We start from the raw sequence: 22,066 nt of genomic DNA, 5'->3' as shown, positions 1-22,066 counted from the left end.
CCTAAGCCTCTCACCGTCTTGCCTCAGCAACTTACCCGAGACAGCACAGGACGAGCTTCCACACCTCCCTGAGGACCCAGAAGAAGCCTTGCCGTTTCATGCTGCAAATTCTATGTACCTGCGGTTCTTTCTGACATCCCCTTTTTTAGGCTTTCCAACAGAAGACATCAGGCTGAAATTTCACCCCTCTGTGCTTCCATGATCACTGATAACTTGCTTACACGAGGGACCTCGAATTACCCCTCTGCCTCCCTTCTTCCCTATGAGTCTGCGAGGTCCTCAAGGGTACGGCCAAGGCCTTGCTCGTTCCCTTGTATTGTCAACGTCTGGCACATAGGAGGCTTACAGTGACCGTATTGAATGAACGAATGAATGACAACAAAAATTAACTACAGGCCAAGTGGCAGGAAATAGAGCTTCTTTAGGATAAACGCAAATAAAAGAGACAGTGTAGGATAAAATGCAATACTGATTAAAATATGATGGATTTTGACGAGACCTCACCTGAATTCTTCTGTCAAATATTACCACCACTCTTGCATTCCCTATCCTCAGAGAAAAAATTCCCTTTTAAAACCCTGTGTTCTATTTCTTAAAGTCAGAACATTATTCAAAACAGCAAACTTGGACAAGAGGTAAATGTATATCAATATAAATTCTTGCCTCAATAAAGAAAACCTATTTATTCAATAAGCTATGCCTCTGAGTTTTTTATCTTTGATGATGAAGATGTCTACGTGGAGTTTAACTGACCGGGTGACCTGGACATTTGGTAGACGCCAGAGCTACGGGAGGAGAAACATGTTCTCCCACAGGTAGAAATTCTTCGTTTGCGTACCCGACCTATAAAACTCCAACCGACACATGGCCAAATACCAAAGAAATCTTGCTTTTGAAAAGAAGAGATTTTCCAGGATAAAGGAAACGGCATGGCCTATTTTTAATTCTATTTCTGTCACAAGCAAAATCAAGCATAACATTTAAGCTGGGAAAAGCCATTTTAAACAGAAGAATTCACAAAAGACAGTGAGTGATTTTAAAAGTAATGTTTTGGTTTTGAGCCCTTTTAAAAGGAAACAATTACCCTATATAACACCTCACTCCAATTAGGGTGATATCTGGTCATTTCCAAATGCAGAAAGTTTTCATTCATAATACAGTACTAAAGCTTATTAAAATCTATAGTCTTATAATGATTGAGTTTATTAAACAAACATTAAGCTAAAGACAGTCTTTTGAGAACTGCATTTTCCCTGCGTTCTGAGTACTAATATTCTTGCCAAGTATCACCAATGACCACGAACATATCACCGAAACAGGTTATCATTAAGGACAAAAATCACAGTATTAATAACAATTCTATATAAGAATCTTTTCCATAATCATTTAAATAAAACACCATTAACTCAACAATCCAATCACGTCCTTAGGTGTTCGTTTATGGCTATGAGGAAAATACTATGCCGCTTCTACTGGAATCTTACAAATTCTCCCTATTGGTCTTTGGAGTCTGATGCCTGTGTTCAAGTTCCAGCTCTGCCTCTTACCAGCTGTGTGGCTTTGGGAAAATCACCTATCCTCCTCAACCTCAATTTTATAATTTGCCAAATGGCATCATAATCCATGTTCTGGCTATTCCTGATGGTTGTGGACAGATTAACCAAAAAGCACATATGAAGCTGGTTGGCACAGGGCCTGCCCAATAAAGGCAGTTTTATTTAAAGATCTATCCCTTTTAACAGTTTCAAGCTATTAGGCCAGAGAAACATCAGAGCTCTCCAGGTATTTGTCTCTTGTAGAATGTGATAAATTCTTAAAACTTTGTCTACAACTGCAGCGTGTGCATATGCGTTCAGCAAATGCTTGTAGGAGCTGCGTGGTTCTGGACGGAGAAGGGGCTCCCCGCGATCTGCGGCGCTTCTAGCCATACTTGAACGCAGCCTGTGAAAACACAGCCAGGTCAGCGACTCTCAGAAAGACTCTCCAGCTCTCAGGCCACCGAACCGAGACAGAATCATGTTCGTTTGGAATTGACAAGGTGCTCGAAAATACAATAAAGGAAAATAAGATAACAAAGACGTTAACCCAGAAATTTCACAAACGAGGGAAGGCTGTATATCGAAAATTAAAGAAAACGAAAAATCCCATGAAGATGGAAGAAAGGGGAATTACTATATTTTATTAACGCCACACCACGCACATCATGCTGAAGATTTTCATGTCAATTTGTCCGCTCTCCCGGGGCAGTGGGGGGGGGGGGCGTTTGTTGAATGCCTACTGTGTGCCAGGCACTGCTGTAAGCATTGGGCATACAGTACTGAACAAACAAAACAAAGTCTCTGTCCCCCGGGGCCTCCATTCCCAGGGGGAAGCAGACAAACAAAACCAGCCATCACAAGGACAGTAGGTTAGCACAGTGAGAGGTGGGGGAGGCTTGAGACCTGGGGGCAGCTGGAGGGGCTGTGGGCAAGGACTCAGCAGGGACTGAGGAGGACACGGGAAGGAAGTGAGAAGCTGTTTAAGCAGATGTGTTTGAGGGGGAGAGCGATATTTCAGGCGGAATGAAAAACAAGCACAAAGGTCCTGAGGTAGAGACAGCAAGGTGGAGAGAGTCGGAGGGAGGACGGTCGCCAGGTCACCTGGGGCCTGTGTGGCTTGAAGCGAAGGAGGTGCCGCCAGAGGCTTCTGGGCCTCGGGAGAGTTTCCGTGGCGACCAAGGTCTGTCTTTCTGCTCCACTGACCTGACTTCCACGACAGTATTTCTTCCTTCATCTGCGTCTAATTTGCTGAAAACCATTTACTTAGTTCTCTTCTGCATTTTACAGCTTTAGAGTATCTGTTGTCTGTATTTTCCAGTTGTCTGCTTCAACAACCAATCTTACCTTTTAACTCCTTGATTTTAAAGAACAGAGTTACTTTAAAATTTGTATCTGCTATCTGAATCTACTTTCTCTCTTGTTTTTTTCCTTTTTATTTTGGTGGCTTCAATTTGTAATTATATATGAAAAGTTACAGAAATAATTTATCAAAGCCTATACTACGCATTTCTCCAGAGACAATTTATATTTGCTTTGGGTGGGAGGACAGGATAATTAGCGATTCCGGCTTAACCTTAACCCACAAGGGACTGGGACGATCAGAAAGCGTCCCGTGGGACTGCTTTTCTGAGCTCCAAGGCAAAGCCTAGGGCTCAACAACCCTCTGCATCCAAATCCGGGGGCCTAAACTCCAGTATTTTTTAGCCTTCCCAAACCCCAGTTCAGTTCAGCTTCTCGGTCGCCTCTTAGGGAACTGGCAGAAGCCATCACAGGCCCTCTCAACCAGGGTCTCCCAGAGAATGGAGCCTGGTGCCCTAAGGCGTCTGCTGTGTGTAAGTGACCTCACTTCCCTCCTGTGTATCTGGAATGCCAGCACTTCCGGGCCATCAATTTCTCTGTTCCGAGACTCAGATGAGGAACCCCAGTTGAGAAAGGCTGCCTCACGGGCAAAACCAGTCAGAAATGCTGAGCTGGCTGCTTTGCCTTTCATTTTTGTCAAGAGGTTGGCCAGTATTTTTTGTTTGTGCTGTGTCTGCTTTTACAAACCTTCAAAGATGTTTTCTGTTTCCTGCTTTTGTTTCACCTTTCCTGGTCATTCTTAGCAAGAGGGTCTGGGGTGGATTCTCACCAATACTCAGGATTTATTTGATTATGACCCCCCAAACCCCCCCACCCCCCCCTGAAATGTAGTCTTCCTGAGAACAGGGCACCTGCCCTTTTTTCCTACGATGTCCTGCAGTGCCTGCAGGAGGAAACAGTCAATAGATGCTTTCTGAACGAATGGATAAGTCAATGAATAACCGACAGTTACGGATCTATTCACGTACTCTTCTCAGTGAGAAGATGGCCCCTGTGTGAGCGACACCTGGCCAGGAGAGAGGCATCAGGTGACTCTAGGGTCACCGCGAAGAAGAAAGGACCCCCCGGTCCACAGAAAGGCACACTTAACGCACAATGCACGGCTTCCCCACAATGAAAATATAAGCCCCATACTATCAGAGCTGTATAACGACAGCACTAAGATTTCTCCTTGCTTAGATTTCTGGGAAATCCTCAAATTATCACCTGGTCTAATAGCAGGTACGTTTCCAGGAGGAGCTACTGTTCTGTTATAGACAAGAGTATCTGCTCTACCATAGCATTCCTCATACACAAACTGGTCATATTTTAAAAACCTTTTATTCAAGCATAAAAACAAGGCATCAAAAGCTGCAAACCCTAAGCGTGCAGCTCGGTGAACTGTCACCAAGGAACCACAGCCATGTAACCGGCACCAGGATCAAGAACCGGAACATCAACATCCCCCCAGACACACCCCCTGCACACGTCCTCAGTCACGACAGCGTCTCCCCCCACAGGAACCCCCATCCTGGATTCCAACACCAACCCTGGGGTTTGCCTGCCGTTGAGCTTTATAGAAACAGAACCAGACTCACTACTACCTTGCGCCACGTTTCTCTCACCCACCGTTACGCGTGTGCGACGTGTCCACGCTGCCGGACGTGGCCACGGTTGGTTCCGTTTCGCTGCTTGAAAATTCTGGTCTGTTTCATCACACCACCCCGTGCTCACCCACCCTTGTGTGGGTGGGTATTTCGCTTCTTTCTAGTTTTTGTCTGCGCGGCTCTTTCACGCGTCCTGTGGCGCATCTCTGCACACACCTCTGTTGAGCAGCTCCCGGGAGCAGCGTCGCTGGGTCTTAGGGAAGCGTGTGTTCGGTTCTAACGGGGGGTGCCGAATATTGTTCCGAAGTCGTTATATCAATTTACCTTCCTACAGTGGCAGATGAGAATTCCCACCACACCCCATTCTCATTAGCACTTGTGATTATCTTTTTAATTATTCTGGACGGTGTGAAGAGTACCGGATCTTGTGTTTATCATACACAGCAATCCCCACCTATCCAAGGTTTCCCTCTCCGTGGTCATGGTTTCCTACGTCCACTAGAGTCCGGAAGCAGCTCGTCCACCTCGTGACCCGTCGTCACGTCAACAGCAAGCTCGCGCTGCGTCCCAACACCTGTCTCATGCCCCTTGCTCTACTCCACCTCCTGGCGCAGGCGTTTCATCATCTCCTGTCCTCACAGGAAGAAGGCCGAGGACAGCGCGGTAAGATATTTTGAGAGAGAGACCACATTCACATACTTTTATTACAGCGTACTGCAATAACTGTTTATCTTATTATAGTTATTGGTGTTCATCTCTTACTGTGCCTAATTCCTACATCAAACTTAATCATGGATACATATGTATGGAAAAAAACATAGGAACCGTATCGTTTAATACCATCCGAGGTCTCAGGCATCCCCTGGGGGTCTTGGAACATAACCCCCAGAGATAAAGAGCAACTACTGTATTAATGTCCGGGGCACATTTAGCAAGGGTCTGCCCTGAAAGACAGAGCTACTTGGTCAGCTGAAGAATTACATTTCTGAGCGAACGACAAAATTACTCACATACCACTTTTTATGTACCAGGCACCACTTGAAATACTTTCCATATGTTAATTTGTCTAATCTTCAATAACAGCCCATGTGAGAAGCACTGACGTTCCCATTTAGGAATCAGGGACTGAGGCACAGAGCAGAGAAGCGACTCACCCAAAATTACACAGCAATTGAAGACACAGCAAAGATCTGAATCTATTCAGCTTGAGTCCTGCCTCTGTTTGTAGCTGTGATGATATACATATCGCCTGTCCCTATAAACACCAAGGGTTGGACCGTATATGTAATCAACTCGCCAGGATGGTGTCACACCATGAGGCCGTATCTGGATGGCCAGCTGGCTGTCCACTTGTGTTACCCAACCTGACAATGTGTTTTATTTTAAACTGCTTTAGCCCTGCAATATCTTCCAACATTCCATGTCCTGTTGTGCACCTCACACTCTGTCAACAAACTGAATACAAACAAAGGTATAAAGATGACAATAAACCTCATCAATAACCCAGCACTGCCGCCCCTCTGCTGGCTGTCCCTGCACACACCGCCTCCCGTACGTGTATGGATGTGAACAGCACGTCCAGTCCTCGTGGAAATCCTTCTCGCTCTCCCTGCCTGAATGCTGTGAGCACCCGTCCCTGCTTGGTTTGCCGTCTCCTCTAGAAAGTCTTTCCACATTCCATCAAGCACATCGTATCCCTTCACTGGTCCTCTTCAAATATTCTGTATGTAAGTCAATTATAGGTGTCATATCCTATGATCTTTTTTGTCCCCCCTGTATCAAGCAAGCGAATGTTGATTACTTACTACATGCTGGGCCCTGTGGATAAAAAGGCATGCACCTATCATCCATAACTTAAAATGTAATGGGAGTAATTATATGAATAAAAGAGTGATCACATTGCTCTAAGAAAAGTATTTTAAATAGGGTATACACACAGGGATCCACAGGGTGCATACACAGAAAACCACCACCTGAAATAGGTAGGGGATTATGGGAAGATTCAAAGTCAGGGGTGATAATGGTGTTCCTTCCTAGACCTTGATCTGCTTGGTGGCAAGGAATGAGGTCAATGGATGCAGCTCAGTGAACGTTTATGCGTGAGGAAAACGATACAACCAAGACGGCAGGTTCTTGTAGGTGATCCCTGATAAGAGAGGTCCATTCCAATGCTTCTAAAGTCCCCTCCCCGCCTCAGCCCTGATTCCCCTGAGGGCCAGGACACCTCTATCACAGTAGCACAGATACAACCGTCATCGCTCACTCACTCGGATGGGCGAGCCTAGTTACAGAGGCAAAATGTGCTCCCACGCCATTGTGACGCTGTCACTCCAGAGCCCAGGCTCTTATATAAAATACTTTTGGTTGTTTTGTTTAAAGTACAGAGAAAAAGGGAAAAAAAAACAAAAAAAACCCTCTAAATACATAAGTTTAAAATCTGAAATACTTCCCAAAGTTTTACGTTTCCAAAATAGGTCACCGTTTCAAGCAACTTAGGGAAGAGATCGGGTTGTGAAGTTCCTGATAGACATTTCAAGTAAATTGCATGTGGCTCTTATTCTTGCTTCTGGTAAAATGGATGTAAAAAATTATAGAACCTTCATCTTTTCATCTAAAATAAAAAGGTGTCCCTAGGCTTTTCAATTCACATTTAAAATGCATTTTCATAAATAACCTTTTCGCAATCTGTACTCTGTTTTAATTAAATTTCTCACTATGGAAAACAAGATAATTGAAACAATTTAGAGATTAGTTAACTGTCACAAAATTATGCCAGTCGTCACCGCATTGGGAAAATGTGCCATCATACAACCGTCTTCTGTAACTGAAGTCCCCAAACTAGTCATGTAATCAAAACTTCAGGTGAGCTCTCCAAAGAACGAGGGGTATGACTTCACGGAGTCTTTAAAACAAAATCTACCCTCAAGAATTACATGTACCTTTAAAAAATATACTGTATTTGATTTTCCCCAAAGGCCTTTACTGATGTGTCCGGTCACCAAAAATTTAGAAGAGTTGATTCTTCCAGCAGCCCTGTGCCGCCACGTTATGGAGGAAGACACCGACTATGGTAGTAGCAGGGTCTCTCTCTCTTTTTTTTAATAATCTTTTTTAATGTTTATTTATTTTTGAGAGAGCAAGAGAGAGACAGAGCACGAGCGGGGGAGGGACAGAGAGAGAAGGAGACGCAGAATCCGAAGCAGGCTCCAGGCTCCGAGCTGTCTGCACAGATTCCGACACGGGGCGCGAACCCCCAGACCGCGAGAGCGTGACCTGAGCCGAAGTGGGAAGCCCGACCGACTGACCCACCCGGGCACCCCAGCCGCGTTTCCCTTAAAGCAAGTTTCATCTTCCACAGCTCTAATGAGTCGCGGTGCCAGAGAATGGGCAGAACAGACATGTGTGCTCGCAAAACATGAGGTTTAGATTCCTGCTCCCATTCAAAACTGTCTCTGACTTTTTAAACCTGGATTAAGTTAACTATTGGCAGATGGCCTATGAGGAAGCGCCCGAGAGCAGCTGCAGTGAGACAGGATCGAGAAGCTCTGTCTCCTCATTTCAAGGCCTGTCTCCAGGGCAGAGCACAGGCTCCCTGAGAGCCCTGGGTCTGCCCGGCCTCCCCTTGCCTCTCTCAAAGAGGCACTGCCGCACCACAGGGGCAATGCTGGACAATTCCACATTCTGTTCAGTCCACAGCTCGGCTGGATAATCCGAGCATACCAAGTGGCTGCGGAGAGCTTCCACATTCTGGTAAAGTTGTAGGACTTCACCTAGAGTGCCCTCCCACGTTTACCTTTAAAGGTGATCAAGCCATCAGCTAAGCCTCCAAGACTCAGAATGATTACACATGAGGACACTGGGATATCACCGAATGGCACATAGTTCCTATGAATAAACAGATGGCAGACACAGCCATAATTCACGGAGTTGGAAAATAATATGATTAAAATTTCTAAGACAATCTGAGTTTATACACTTGAATAGTGAGTATGCCTCTGGAAAAAGAAATCTCATTTTTTAAAACATTTTCCAAAACGTCCGTTCTAGAATTCAAAAGACTCAGAGCCACTCACTTTCACTTTTAGCTTCTCTCATTAAAATTTAGTTTGCTTTGTTTATTCTGTTTGTTTATTTCTTTTTAGTATCAAGATTTCTATTTTATGAAAATGTAATTCCTCCTTAGAAAAAGCTTCTCTAGGGGCGCCTGGGTGGCGCAGTCGGTTAAGCGTCCGACTTCAGCCAGGTCACGATCTCGCGGTCCGTGAGTTCGAGCCCCGCGTCGGGCTCTGGGCTGACGGCTCAGAGCCTGGAGCCTGTTTCCGATTCTGTGTCTCCCTCTCTCTCTGCCCGTCCCCTGTTCATGCTCTGTCTCTCTCTGTCCCAAAAATAAATAAACGTTGAAAAAAAAAAAAATTAAAAAAAAAAAAAAGAAAAAGCTTCTCTAGGGTGACACTGGGAACCAAGTAAGTTTCAGAAAACAATCAATTACAGAATTCTGAAGTTGGAAAGGAAGTCAGGCCAGTGTCTGACCTAACCTGCTCATTTGTTCGGTCAAGTACCCTCACCTGTACTTAGCGGTGACAGACACCAAAGCCCAAAAGGATTAAACACTTTGCATAAGAAGGAAACAATGGTGATACTGATAAGAAGGGGGATAAGAAACCAAGTATGTATTGCACCTGTCAGAATAACATTCTCTTTATCAAACTGTATTCTTTCACATTAGTTCACTAAATGAGCCATGTTATGTTTGCTAAAATTGGCTTGAGATACTTAATTTTACTTCACTAAGTATGTGTAACAGTGCATGGGACACATGAAATGACACAATTAGTTCGCAGTAATAAAGGCCACCCTCTGCATGTTTATTTATTATCTCTAAAATGTCAGGCCCTGTGACAGGCTCTGAGCAAACAAAGATGGAAGGGGAAGGGGAAGGGGAAGGGGAAGGGGAAGGGGAAGGGGAAGGGGAGGGGGAAGGGGACGGAAGTAAAAGAAAACACAGTTCCTGCCCTCAAGAAATCCACAGTCTACTGGAGACAAAAACGAGCAAGCAGACACGGAGGTAGGTCTAAAGCACACCAAAGATGCCACTAACAGTGTCTGATCAGGACCAGGAAGGCTTCACAACAGGAGAATAAACAGTCAAAGAGTGTGCGTGGACAAAACAAGAAAGGCATTCGAAGAGAATCAACAGCACACGCAAAGCGTTCAAGTCCCTGCTGTGCTGAGGGAACCACAACAGATACCCACAGAACGTAAAATGGTCACGTGGGGACAGCAGAGGGTTAGCAGGCTGAACAGTCAGGCAGGACACTCAAGAAGGCCTTCGGAGGTCACTGAGCAGAATCTCACACTTACCCTTTTAAAATTCTAAACTAGTTTTTACGTTCTGGAGCTGGCAGGCAGTAGCATTATCAGACTACAGATACTAGAACGTACTCTAGAAGGAGTATGAAAATACATTATTTAAGGCAAAGAACCAGAACTAGGACAAGGCTTTGGGCAAAGGTGCGACTAAGCAGGCTACGGCAATCGTCAACAGGTCTGTCTGTACGTGCATTCGTGTGTCCATCTGAACAACCAGCATTTACTGAAAGAGGACTATGTGTTGGGCGGAAGGAAACACAGGAGTGGACAGAGATTTAAAGGGAGTGCCCAGGGCGACATGAAGACCAAGGGCGGCACCTCAGACGGTGGCAGGTTGGGGAAGTGGGTGCGGTCACCCACTGGGGTGACCCGGAGGCTGGGAGGGACGGAGATCTCCTAAAGAGGGCCAGCACCTTCACTAAAGCCGTCGTCACGGGAGGAGCTGGAGACCGAACAGCTAGGCAGCTGTGAGAAGACCTGGCTCGCTGTCTGATTACAGGGAATGACGAAGAGGCGAGGACAACAGCCCTGCCCGGAGCCTGGGGGTGTGGCGGCGTCTCCACCACGACCCGCCTCCGCGAGCCTCCGGGCTGGCCCAGACCACAGCTGTGACAGCGCCGCCGTGGGCACGCACGCAGGGAGAGAGGACACAGGAAGCGGACACCGCAGGGCAAGGCGTGCAAGGGAGAGGCCTGGCTTGGAGATTTAGATCCAGTCGCTGTTAACATACAAATGTTGGGGGAGATCACGGCAACGGACGACAGTGTTCAGAGACGGTAAAAGGCGCTGAGTGTTTACGAAACGCACACCTACTTGGATTGTGTGTTTGCTTGGCACGCGGAGCCTGAAGTAATTTATCAAAAACAGTTTCATTCTAGAAATTCATATGTAACTTGGCCTCTGCCAGGACGCATCATACGTCCTTGTGCATAATTATACCAACATTTTGAATCGTTACAGTGCTCTCTTTGAATATATTCTGGGTTATACTAATTACCAGTTATTTAATTATTTGGACACAACTAATGAATCAATGTCATTTTGGGGAAGAGGTGCTTCTTGTTCTCAAAAAAGAGCTGAGAAGTTACAGACAGTAATGATGTCTGATTTTATGCAGTTAAAAGTGGAGAAGGTCCCAATTTATACTCAAATAGTTGAAAACATATCCATTATCTGTTTTCTCCTTTTCTGGGAAAAAAAAAAAAAGCTAATCATGTTGAATTGTCTTGTTTTCTTAAAAGACCAGCACTCGGGACAGAAGGATCTGGTCTCACCGATGGTGAGCTGGCCCGTTCTACACAAGCAGCTACTGTGTGTCACCTGCACTCCTGTCACAAAAATCTTCCCCGGCCCAACAAACCTACTTGCTGATGGATGTTCTTCTCAAGGACGCATACTCAGGGAATATTTGGTGATAGGGATTGTGATGAAGAAGAGTCGGCTCAGATGATATTACAAATGATCAAGTATCTTCACAAACACACCGTGAGAAAAATCAAATTTCAATAGGCACATTTTGACAAGGAAATACCTTCAAATTATCAGGATTTCTCACTCGGGCTAATCAGGCATGTTCTTTTTTTTTTTTTTAATGTTTATTTATTTTTGACAGAGAGAGAGTGAGAGAGAGAGAGAGAGAGAGAGAGAGAGAGAGATAGAGCATGAGCAGGGGAGGGTCAGAGAGAGAGGGAGACACAGAATCCGAAGCAGGCTCCAGGTTCCAAGCAGTCAGCACAGAGCCCGATGCGGGGCTCGAACTCAGACCGCGAGATCATGATCTGAGCCGAAGTCAGACGCTCAACCGACTCAGCCACCCAGGCGCCCCTTATCAGGCATATTCTTACAACCAGCATACTGCAACCACTCGCTAAAAATTGTAACATACATCATTCACGGAGTTTTGAGCCTAACACAAAGTTGGAATCTTTCACTGCAGGGCACGTACTCTGAAGAATACGGCGGGTTTTCGAGACTGACACGCGTGTTTTCTCAAAACAGCAGCAGCTGTGGCAGGATCTGAACGAACAGGATTCTACCCCCTTTTTTGTTTAAATAAGCAACGTTTTTGCCTTTTATTCTGGACACGACGGCCTCCAATACTAATGTTAAATGGCAGTTAAAATGAAAAGCAAATTGAATTGGTTAGATATAACCAAACAAATTGACGGAAATAAAGCATTTATCACGAAGAATGTATTGCAAGGAAGACTTTAGAACTTGCACTTCTGAGTTCCCAAGGAATGACAAGTCTTTTTTCAAGAGTTACAGATGCTCTGAAACTCTTAACAAAAAATACTACTTTTCTTTTTGCCAATAAATAGGATAATATTGCTGTTGATTATTTTTAAAAATCCTAAGCCCATCCTGTTCTTCCTAATTATTCTCAATTTCCATTCATCTACCTACGGTAGCTTAAGACCAGGGGCTGATTACCCTGAAAGGGGTCACAGGGGTCACCCATCACCCCACACTCCTAAGGAGGGTAACATGCCACATTCTTCTCCAAAGATGAGAACAGCCTATAATCCCAGCTGGTAGAGTTTTTAATAAAACACTGACTGTTGGGGAGAGAAGACAGGCCTTGAATTTGGAATCCCGCCTCTGTGCCTTCTTTATCACCCGCGTGACTTTGGGCAAGACATTTAACTTCCCCAACCATAAATTCTCATTTGTACAATAGGATCCTAATATCTCACTGAGTGGCCACGAGAACATGACATGACATATAGGAAAGTGCCCTGTGGAGAGTGGTTTCTCGTTAAATATCCTATCCCATCACTCTGGAAATTCGTTCTACTGAGAGGAGATCTTTAGCATGTGACTCAGGAGCTACACACAGAACCAGTCTTCTCTCGTTGTTACCTGTAACTGCCCTTTGAACACCAGAAGACAAGGATAACTAAGGCAAGATGTTTTTTCAAATGCCAACTATCATACTTCTTCCCACCGGAAGGTTACAGTAATGACTTGGAAAAGATCAATGGTCACCCTCATTAGGAAAATTTACCAGGTCTCTAATCCAGTAAAGATTTAGTGTGTACAATGTGCCAAAAACTATGCTAGTGTCTAGACATCAGTTAAGAGACACGGTGTTTTCCCTAGAAGTTTATAATCTTCTGAGAAACAGATGTATACTAACTAATGACTGCATTATAGAGCTGTCTGCTAATATTTAAGTTCTCTATAAATTGCTAAATGAGTAAAAACGAAAACCACACAGGAGGCATCTTGGGTGGGTTCTCCACACCATGGCAATTTTTAAAAACTCAGTCTTGAGAACATTCATTCATTCATTCATTCAGCAAACATTTATTAAAGACCTCCTATGTGCCAGATACACATCAGGTGCTGGGAATATAAAGGTGAATGCAAGTGAGGGATCCATACTCTCGGAGGTTAGAAGCTAATTTATGATCATTCTAGTTCAATGGGATAATTGTCTTAAAGATTAACTTCAACTTTCTCACTTGCCACATGAATGAATTAACTATTTGAGGCGGTTACAGGATCCTACGCTTTCTAAGTTGGGTATCTTTCGGTGCACCCACTTAATCTAAAATCCTACAAGCAAACAAATTTCCTCGTTTAAAATTATGATTGCTTTCCCCTTCTCATGCTCCAAAGCTAAGCATGTTGTGATTAATCTTCAGGATTTCACCAACGGCCAATGTCTGGGAATATGCCAGATGCTGCAAGGCTGTATTTAGAGGGAGTGGAAGTAAGAAATTAAATTCAAGTCAGGTGAGGAAACGAAGAGGGGTCAAAAGCACACGCCGTGAGGCAAGGAGGCTGTCTCCTCCTCACACCAGACCCCAACACTGTTGGCTGTGCACAGCGTCCAGCTACTGAAGCTTTCACTGTAACACCGTGGAGGGCTTGTAAAATGCTAGGGGAGACATGGAAAATCCTTGTTCTTGGCTATGAACTTCAATAAGTATTCCCAAGAGCAACAGATACAAATTAAGAGAGAAAGGTATAGTACATAATCTAAACTCTTCATGGAAGTAATTCAATTCGAGGAAGCAAGTGCACTCAGGATAGTACAGCTGACCCCTGAGCAATGTGAGGTAAGCAGCGTTGACCCCATGCAGTTGAAAATATGTGTGTGTAACATCTGACCACCCAAAAACCTAACTAATGGGGGCGCCTGGGTGGCTTGGTCAGTTAAGCGTTTGACTTCGGCTCAGGTCATGATCTCGCAATTCATGGGTTCGAGCCCCGTGTCGGGTCCTGTGCTGACAGCTCAGAGCCTGGAGCCTGCTTCAGATTCTGTGTCTCCCTCTCCCTCTTTCCCTCCCCTGCTTGCACTCTCTCTCTCTCTCTCAAAAATAAACATTACAAAAAATTCAAAACTCTAACTACTAATAAATAGCCTACTGCTGACCAGAAGTCTTACCAATAACAGAAAGAGTTGATTAGCACATACTTTGTATGTTGTGTGTATTACATACTGTACTCTTACGATAAAGTAACCCAGAGAAAAGAAGGTATCATTAAGAAAATCATAAGGAAGAGAAAATACACTTACAGTAATGTACTGTAATTATCAGGAAAATCCACACATGGCTGGACCCATGCAGTCCAAACCTGTGTTGGTCAAGCATCAGCTGTATTTCTTTTGTGCGTGTGTCCTACTCCACTACCTACAGCACACTCTCAAAGCAGTCACGTGTGCAAGAGTTACTGCATGAACTTGATGAAACCGCCAGGGCCACACTCCAGGTAAATTCAAGCCAAGACAGCAAACGTGGTCATCGGTTATTTGAAGGCAACACTGTCGCGTGGCAGAAAGGCAACCATGTTGGAACCGCGGCCGCGGCAACAGTTAGTGCCTGGACAAGGGCCAGGCGAGGGGGGGCATCCGAACAGTGAAGGCCACCTTTCTCCTACAAGCTCTCCAGCCCTCTCTGCTCCTGAAAGCACACAAGTGTCCTTCTGCACGGCCCCTGTCCCATCATCCACTGCAGTGAATGGAAAGGGGGGGCGAATTAACGCAAGACGGTACTTTTCAGAACAATCGTTACAATGCCTTTCCCATTTGTTCATTTATCAATAAAAATCAGAGCTACAAATAGAAAAAGAAACAAGTGCCTTAAATTTCTCCCTCCTTTTCCTCCCCTGGACTTGAGCCTTTCAAGAAATATTTATCTGTATTCATCTAATTTCATCCTAGAAATCATTTTTTTAAAAAATTATTTATTTTGAGTGAGAGAGAGAGCTTGTGTGAACACAAGCAGGGAAGGGGCAGAGAGCAAGGGGGAGAGAGACTCTCCAACAGGCTCCCCGCTGCCAACACAGAGCCTGATGCGGGACTCGGTCTCACGAACTGGGAGATCGTGACCTGAACCCAAATTGAGAGTCAGATACTTAACAGACTGAGCCACCCAGTCGCTCCTAATTTCATTCCAGACTGACTGGGGTGTACACACCGAGAGAGAGGACATGCGTCTCGTTCACACAGCAGGAATTCAGTAGATCTTCTTGAGCGGAAAGGTGAAGTAATGCGTGGGAAGAAGGCAACAGCTCTTTCTGAAATGTGATTATGAAGCCACACAAGGACCTTGCCTGACTCATACCACATGGATGGTGCAGTGGGCCCAGGATCCGGGTTTTCCACACCCTCTGCCTGACAATTACGGCAGCACCATCCAGCCAGAACCACATTAATCCAAACCTGAGAGAACTCAACATAAGCTGAGCTGGAAAACCAAAGACACAGGCCCTACTAAGAGAAACTGAATAGCACTTTCTTCCCTTTGTAGTCTCTGCTATTTGCAAGGCACTCTGCATTTGTGGGAGAGCTTGAGGCATGATGATTACTGTCATTTGGTGGGAATACTGGGAAACAGGAACATGTCAAACTGTAAGGAAAACAAGGAGAAGAAGTGGAGGCCACGTCCTTCTCCAACTGAACAGCAAAATGGCGAAAGTACCGTGGGATTTATTTGTTAAGTATAATTCGCTGAGTTCCCAGGAGCCACTCTCTGCCAGGTATAGAGAGACACAAGCTAACAGTCCCTGCCCCTCCAGAAGTCGTTGTGTAGGTGGGAAAGAGACATGTGACTGAGACACATGACCTCAGCAGTAACACTCAATACATCAGCTCCCACCTCCTCTGAATTCCCCTCATGAGAGCTGAGCTAGGTCTAGCAAGACAGACAGGAAGTACGAGATGAGATTCTAGGCAGAGAAAGCAGCACGAGGAAAGATCTGGAAGCCTGAGGGGACACAGCATATTCAGGGAATTACAAAAAGTTCAGTTCCCCCAGGGCGAAGACTGCTCTTTCCAGTGGCTGTGGACCAAGCTGCAGATGTTGTCTGTGGCCCAGAGAGTTAATGCAGACTTTTAGACACCGTGCAAAGAGGTGCCGAGCACCCAGCAAGAAATTTCCCTGACTTAAAACATGAGAGCCCATCGGCTCTTGCTTTTAGCCTCGTCACCGCTTCTCTTTCCTTGACAACAGCTCATGCATTTTTTCTTTAATACTTTCAGCCAGTAATAAGAAACATCTATCCACTACTTATTTTCCTTATTTATGTTAAACTCAGAGGTCAGAGGAAGAATCCCAGGCGGGTTGTATTCTTATTAAAAAACTCCTCTGCCCTTCCCCTCCACCCAGTTTTCACGGATATATTTTCTTTCTCTTATGTTAAGTCTATGAACCATATCAAAGAATTATTGAATGGTAAGTGGAAAAACTAATTTGCATTAATATAAAAAAATTGGGAACTTTTGTTTTCTTTGCTGAAAAACATTTCAACTATGAATCCATATTCAGCAGCAGCCCTTCAGAGGAAACACTTGAGGGTGAAAACAACTTGGTATGTGGAAGTGATTATTTTTTAAATGATTGGGTTACTCAGAGGCAATCTGAGTGGACTATGAACAAATGTTACTTTAAAGTCCTGTAAGAGCTCGATAGCGTGTCTCCTTGATTCTGGTCTTGAACCTTCCCACTGGCCCCAATTCATCTTCCCTATCTTAGCTGTAAGCTACCTGATCTAAGAGATTATTTCTTTTTCATTTCTTATACTTCAAGTATCACATCTTATTTAGCACTCGATAAATGTTTGCTGAACTGAGGTGGAATGTTCAAGAACCACAACAAGGTAAGGGGGGCCGCTGGTTACAACATGCAATGCTATGTGAGGATTGCGTCAATCACATGACACCTTTACTTACATAATCTCCGTAGGTCTCTTGTGTTGGGGGTGGCGGCGGAGGTCTGTACCCAGTTGGGGGCACTCCTCTTGCTCTGGGAGTGAGAAGCCCTCTTCCCCGACTCACTGGCCCTCGGGTGGAAAGGACTCCTCTGGAAGCCGGCGTCCCTCGTGGTACACCAACTCCAACTGGCCGGGCTGTGACTCCTCCCCTTCCCCTGTAAGCAAGAGGGTCAAGTTAGCAGTCTTCATCATAGTCTCTACCATTCCATGGTTCACATGCATTTATACCTCAGAAAAATCAATGTCCCATATTTCTGTAAAAAGAAACAAGGAAACCACACACAAAGTAAAAACTAAAGCAAATGAGAAACAGCTATCTACCAAAAGGAAGCCAAGTCACTTAGGCAGCTTATCCAGCAGCGATAAATATAATAACATCAAAGCATCCCCAAGACTCAATTTCTGGCTAAAATACAGAGTAGGAAGCTATGGACATCTGGGAAGGCTGCATCCACTCGGGACCCAGACCGGGGTCACATCCAACCTCCATGCCAACACTATGAGCTGGGCTGCATTCTGCTTATCTATCAACAAGGAAACTGAGGCTGGAGAGATCTTCAAACCGAGAACACATAACTAGCAAAGCTAGGGACCAAAATATACATCAGAGTGCCATGAAAGAGAAAATTAAATGTACCTTCCCAAATAATGTATCTACCACAGGGTAATTTAAGATACCATTCTTTTTTTGTTAAACACCCTTCTCAAGCTGAATAAACAGATATTTTCTGAAGTAGAATTCAACATGTGTATTTACGTATTTCTAACATAAAATATGAGATTTCAAGTCAGAGAGCAAGGAAGGAGGCTGTACCAAGAATAGCCCAAAAAAGCAAAAACCTGAGAAAATGTGCAAGGTCTATGAAGAAATGACAGAAAAATGAGGCTAAGACAGAGAATAAAAGATTTGGCCTCATCCATCTCCCATGGACAACATACCCCAAATAAAGAGAACTGTCATAGATAACACGGCTGCCTGCGCATCTCCTATCTCCTTCTTTAGTTTCATTGGGATAGCAAATACACTGCTAAAGACTTAACAAAGAAAATTAACAAAACCAAAAGCTGGTTCTTTGAAAGGTTCAATAAAATTGATAAACCTCTAGATGTGCTAAACAAGAAAAATAAACAGTATCAGAAATGAAAGAGGGTCATCACTACTGACCCCAAGGACATTAAAGGATACGAAAGGAAGATTAGAAACAATTTTAGGCTCAAGAAATGTGTTAACTTAGATGAAATGCACCAGTTCCTTGAAATATACAAATAACTAAATCCCACAAGTAGATAATTAAATAATCTGAAATATCTATTAAAGAACTTTAATAAAAGAGTAATAATCTTAAAAAAAAAAGCACCAAACTCCAATGGAATTCACTGAATGAATTCTTTCATATATTAAAGAAAGAAAGAATATCAGTTCTCTACAATCTCTTCCAGAAAATAAAAATCAGAGGGAATACTTCCTTAACTCCTTCTATGAAGCTGGTCATTGCAAGTGCCTCCTGAAAATTACTCCTGCATTACTACTCAGACACTGGGCCAATGGGGAGGACAGAAGTAACTGGTCTCTGCTTAGTCCTGAACCCTGGTGGGGACCTAGCAGAGGAGGCACCTCTCAAGATCTTTTTTCTAAGCCCTTCTGGGAGCCACAACTGGCCAAAGGGTTGGGTGGGGGGAACATGGGGGTCTAGAGAGGATGCCACAGAACTGGCCTAGCTGATATCTGACCTCCCCAAGAAGAGATATGTCATCCAAGGGGGAACAAGGATAAGGCTCTCTGATAACCAAAGCCATTGAAGACTTTAAGAAATGGGGGGAAGAAAAACAACAACAACCCATAAATCATGATCTTTTTAAGAACAAAGGTGTACAATTCCTCAAAAATAGTAGCAAATTAAATACAACAATATATCAAAAAATTATATACCATGACCAAATGGGATTTATTCCAGGTATGTAAGGTGAGTTCAACACTAGGAAACCAATGTGATCGACCACATCAACAAGGCTTAAAGAAAAAAAAAAATCATATAATCATAAAGAGCAGAAAAAGCATCTAACAAAATGTAATACCAATTCATGAAAAAAATCAGCAAAGTAGGAAGAAGAAAATTTCCTCAAGTTGAAAAAAAATCTACAAAAACCTACAGCTACTATCATACTGAATGGTGACAAACTGAATACTTTCCCCTTAGGACTGGGAACAAGGCAAGGGTGGCCACCCTTACTACTCCTATTCAACGTGTACTGGAAGTCCTAATTCAATAAAAAGGAATAAAACTTGTAAGATTGTGGAAGAAGAAATAAAATTTTATTTACAGGTGACATAATTTCTATGTGAAAATCCCCAAAGAATCAACCATAACAAAATAAAACAAAGCAGCCAAAAACTCCTAGAGTTTATTTTTTTTATGTTTATTTATTTATTTTTGGGAAAGAGTGAGTGCGTGCACACACATGTGAGCAGGGGAGAGGCAGAGAGAGAGAAAGAGACAGAGACAGAGAGAGAATGAATGAATGAATGAATGAATGAATCCAGGGCTTGATTCCATGATTGCGAGATCATGACCTGGGCTGAAATCAAGAGTCAGATGCTTAAATGACTGAGCCACTCAGGTGCCCCCTCCTAGAGTTATTAATAAGCATAAAAACAAGGTCTTGCAATACAAAGCTAGTAAGTCAACAATATATACTCATATATATTTTACAGTACTCATTTTTGCAAGGTATACCCTAAAATTGGAACAATACAGAGAAGATTAGCTCAGTCCCTGCTTGAGAATGACATACCAATTTGTGAAGTGTTTCAGATTTTCCTATGCATGTGTGTGGGCAAGGGGCCTATGGGAAATATCTATACCTTCCTATCAATTTTGCTGTGGACCCGAAATTGCTCTAAAACAGTAAAGTCTTTAAAAAAATACATAATAACATTTATTAAAGCAACAAAAGAAATGGTTTAGTACATATCTAACAAAATATGTACAAGTGTTCTATGTAGAAAACCATAAAACTGTGATGAAATAAATCAAAGGAGAATAATCCCATGCGTAATCGTTGTTAGAGTCAATTCTTGCTAATTCTTCCCAGCTCGACCTATAGACTCAGTGTAATCCCAATCAAAATCCCAGAGAGCCACGCTGTAGACTGACAAACGTATTCTAGAGAATACGCAGAAAGGCAAGACCCAGAACAGACAACAAAATACCGAAGAAGAACATGCTGGAAGACTCACAGTATCTGATTTTAAGACTTATTATAAAGCTACGGTAATCAAGATAGTTAAGTATTGATGGAAAAACAGACACACAGAACAATGGAACCAAAGACAGCCCTGACACTGATCCAAAGAAATGCAGTCAAGTGACTACTGACCAAGGAGCAGAGACAATTCAATGGAGAAACAAGTCTTTTCACCAAATGGTGCTAAAACAAATGGATATCCATAGGCCTCAAAAAAAAAAAAAAAAAAAAAAAAAAAAAAAAAAAAAGAAAGAAAAAATAAAAGAACCCAGACACATCCTTCACAAAAATTACCTCAAAATGGATTTTGCTTATTTTTTTAAATATAATATGTTGTCAAGTTAGCTGACATACAGTGTGTCAAGCATGCTCTTGGTAGATTCCCATGATTCATCGCTTACATATGACACCCAGTGCTCATCTCAACAAGTGCCCTCCTCAACGCCCATCACCCACTTTCCACTCCCCCTTTCCTCCCCCCACCCCCCCATCAACCCTCAGTTTGTTCTCTGTATTTAAGAGTCTCTTATGGTTTGCCTTCCTCTCTGTTCAAAATGGATTTTACACCTAAATGTAAAATACAACACTTGTAGAAGAAAATTCAGAAGAAATCAATGTGGGTTTGGTTTGATGAGTTTTTGGATACCATATGAAAAGCATAATCTATGATATAATCTATGGTAAATTGGACTTTCTTAAAATTAAAAACTTCTGTTCTGAGAAAGACACTGTTAAGAGATGAAGAGACAAATCACAGACAGGGAGAAAATATTTGCAAAACATATATCTGATAAAAAACAACAACAACAACAACAACAAACCTGTATCCAAAATATATAAAGAACTTTTAAAGCTCAGTAAGAAAACCCAATTTAAAAATGGGTAAAAGAACAGACAGCCCACTGAAGAAGTTATACAGATGGCAAATAGCCAAATGTTCTGTATCATTTGTTACTAGGAAACTGAAAATTAAAACATATCTATTTGAATAATAAAATCAAAAAATTGAATACACCAACTGATGGTGAGGATGTGAAGGAAAGGTGCTCTCATGCATTGCTCATGGGCACACAGAAGAGGAAGACAGTTTGGCACTTTCTTACAAAGCTGAATGAGATCTTACCACACAATCTGGCAACTGTATTCCTAGGTACTTACCCACCTGATTTGAAAATTTACTTCCACACAAAAACCTGCACAGGAATGTTTATTGCAGCTTTATGCCCTTTAAGAGGACAATCCACATTCATCAGTTAATGGACATTTGAGCTCTTTTCATAATTTGGCTATTGTTGATAGTGCTGCTATAAACATTGGGGTACATGTGCCATTATGAATCAGCACTCCTTGTATCCTTTGGGTAAATTCCTAGCAGTGCTATTGCTGGGTCGTAGGGTAAAAATTATAAACAGAGAGGGAGGCAAACCATAAGAGACTCGTAAATACACAGAACAAACTGGGGGTTGATGCAGGTAGGGAGGGCAGGGAAAATAGGTGATGGACACTGAGGGCACTTGGGATGAGCACTGGGTGTCGCATGTAAGTGATGAATCACGGGACTCCAAAAGCCAAGAGCACACTGTATATACACTGTATGTTAGCTAACCTGACAACAAATTATATACTAAAAACAAGTTTGATATTTTATAATTTATTTTGATGGAAAAAGTACTAAAAAGAAAAATAAGAATCTTCTGGAGGAAAGCTCCTCTCTAGGAATTTTGCTTACCTTGTATGAACTCA

The 22,066-nt window shown here is 43.2% G+C and overlaps 1 protein-coding gene and 1 non-coding gene across 5 annotated transcripts in view; one reads left to right on the top strand and one right to left on the bottom strand.

Annotated features, from left to right (window-relative positions):
• KHDRBS3 (KH RNA binding domain containing, signal transduction associated 3) overlaps positions 1-22,066 on the bottom strand; it is a 190,436-nt gene that overhangs the window by 51,839 nt on the left and 116,531 nt on the right. For all 4 annotated transcript variants that reach the window (XR_006961151.1, XM_047074222.1, XM_047074225.1 and 1 more), the window contains exon 6: positions 17,037-17,232. Coding sequence is in view for 3 of the 4 variants with exons in the window: in XM_047074222.1 (XP_046930178.1) it covers positions 17,037-17,232 (196 nt within the window). In the remaining variant the exon portion in view is untranslated. The remainder of the gene's footprint in view (positions 1-17,036; positions 17,233-22,066) is intronic.
• LOC124507970 (U6 spliceosomal RNA) lies at positions 19,794-19,896 on the top strand. The gene has a single exon (XR_006961185.1). It is a non-coding gene; the product is annotated as a U6 spliceosomal RNA (small nuclear RNA).

The sequence above is a fragment of the Lynx rufus genome, unplaced genomic scaffold (assembly GCF_022079265.1).
Source record: "Lynx rufus isolate CCGP_SWC_20201006 ecotype Redwood Valley unplaced genomic scaffold, mLynRuf1.p SCAF_12, whole genome shotgun sequence".
Taxonomy (NCBI): domain Eukaryota; kingdom Metazoa; phylum Chordata; class Mammalia; order Carnivora; family Felidae; genus Lynx; species Lynx rufus.
Note: the sequence above shows the minus strand (reverse complement) of the source record. Positions and strands in the feature narration are given on the sequence as shown.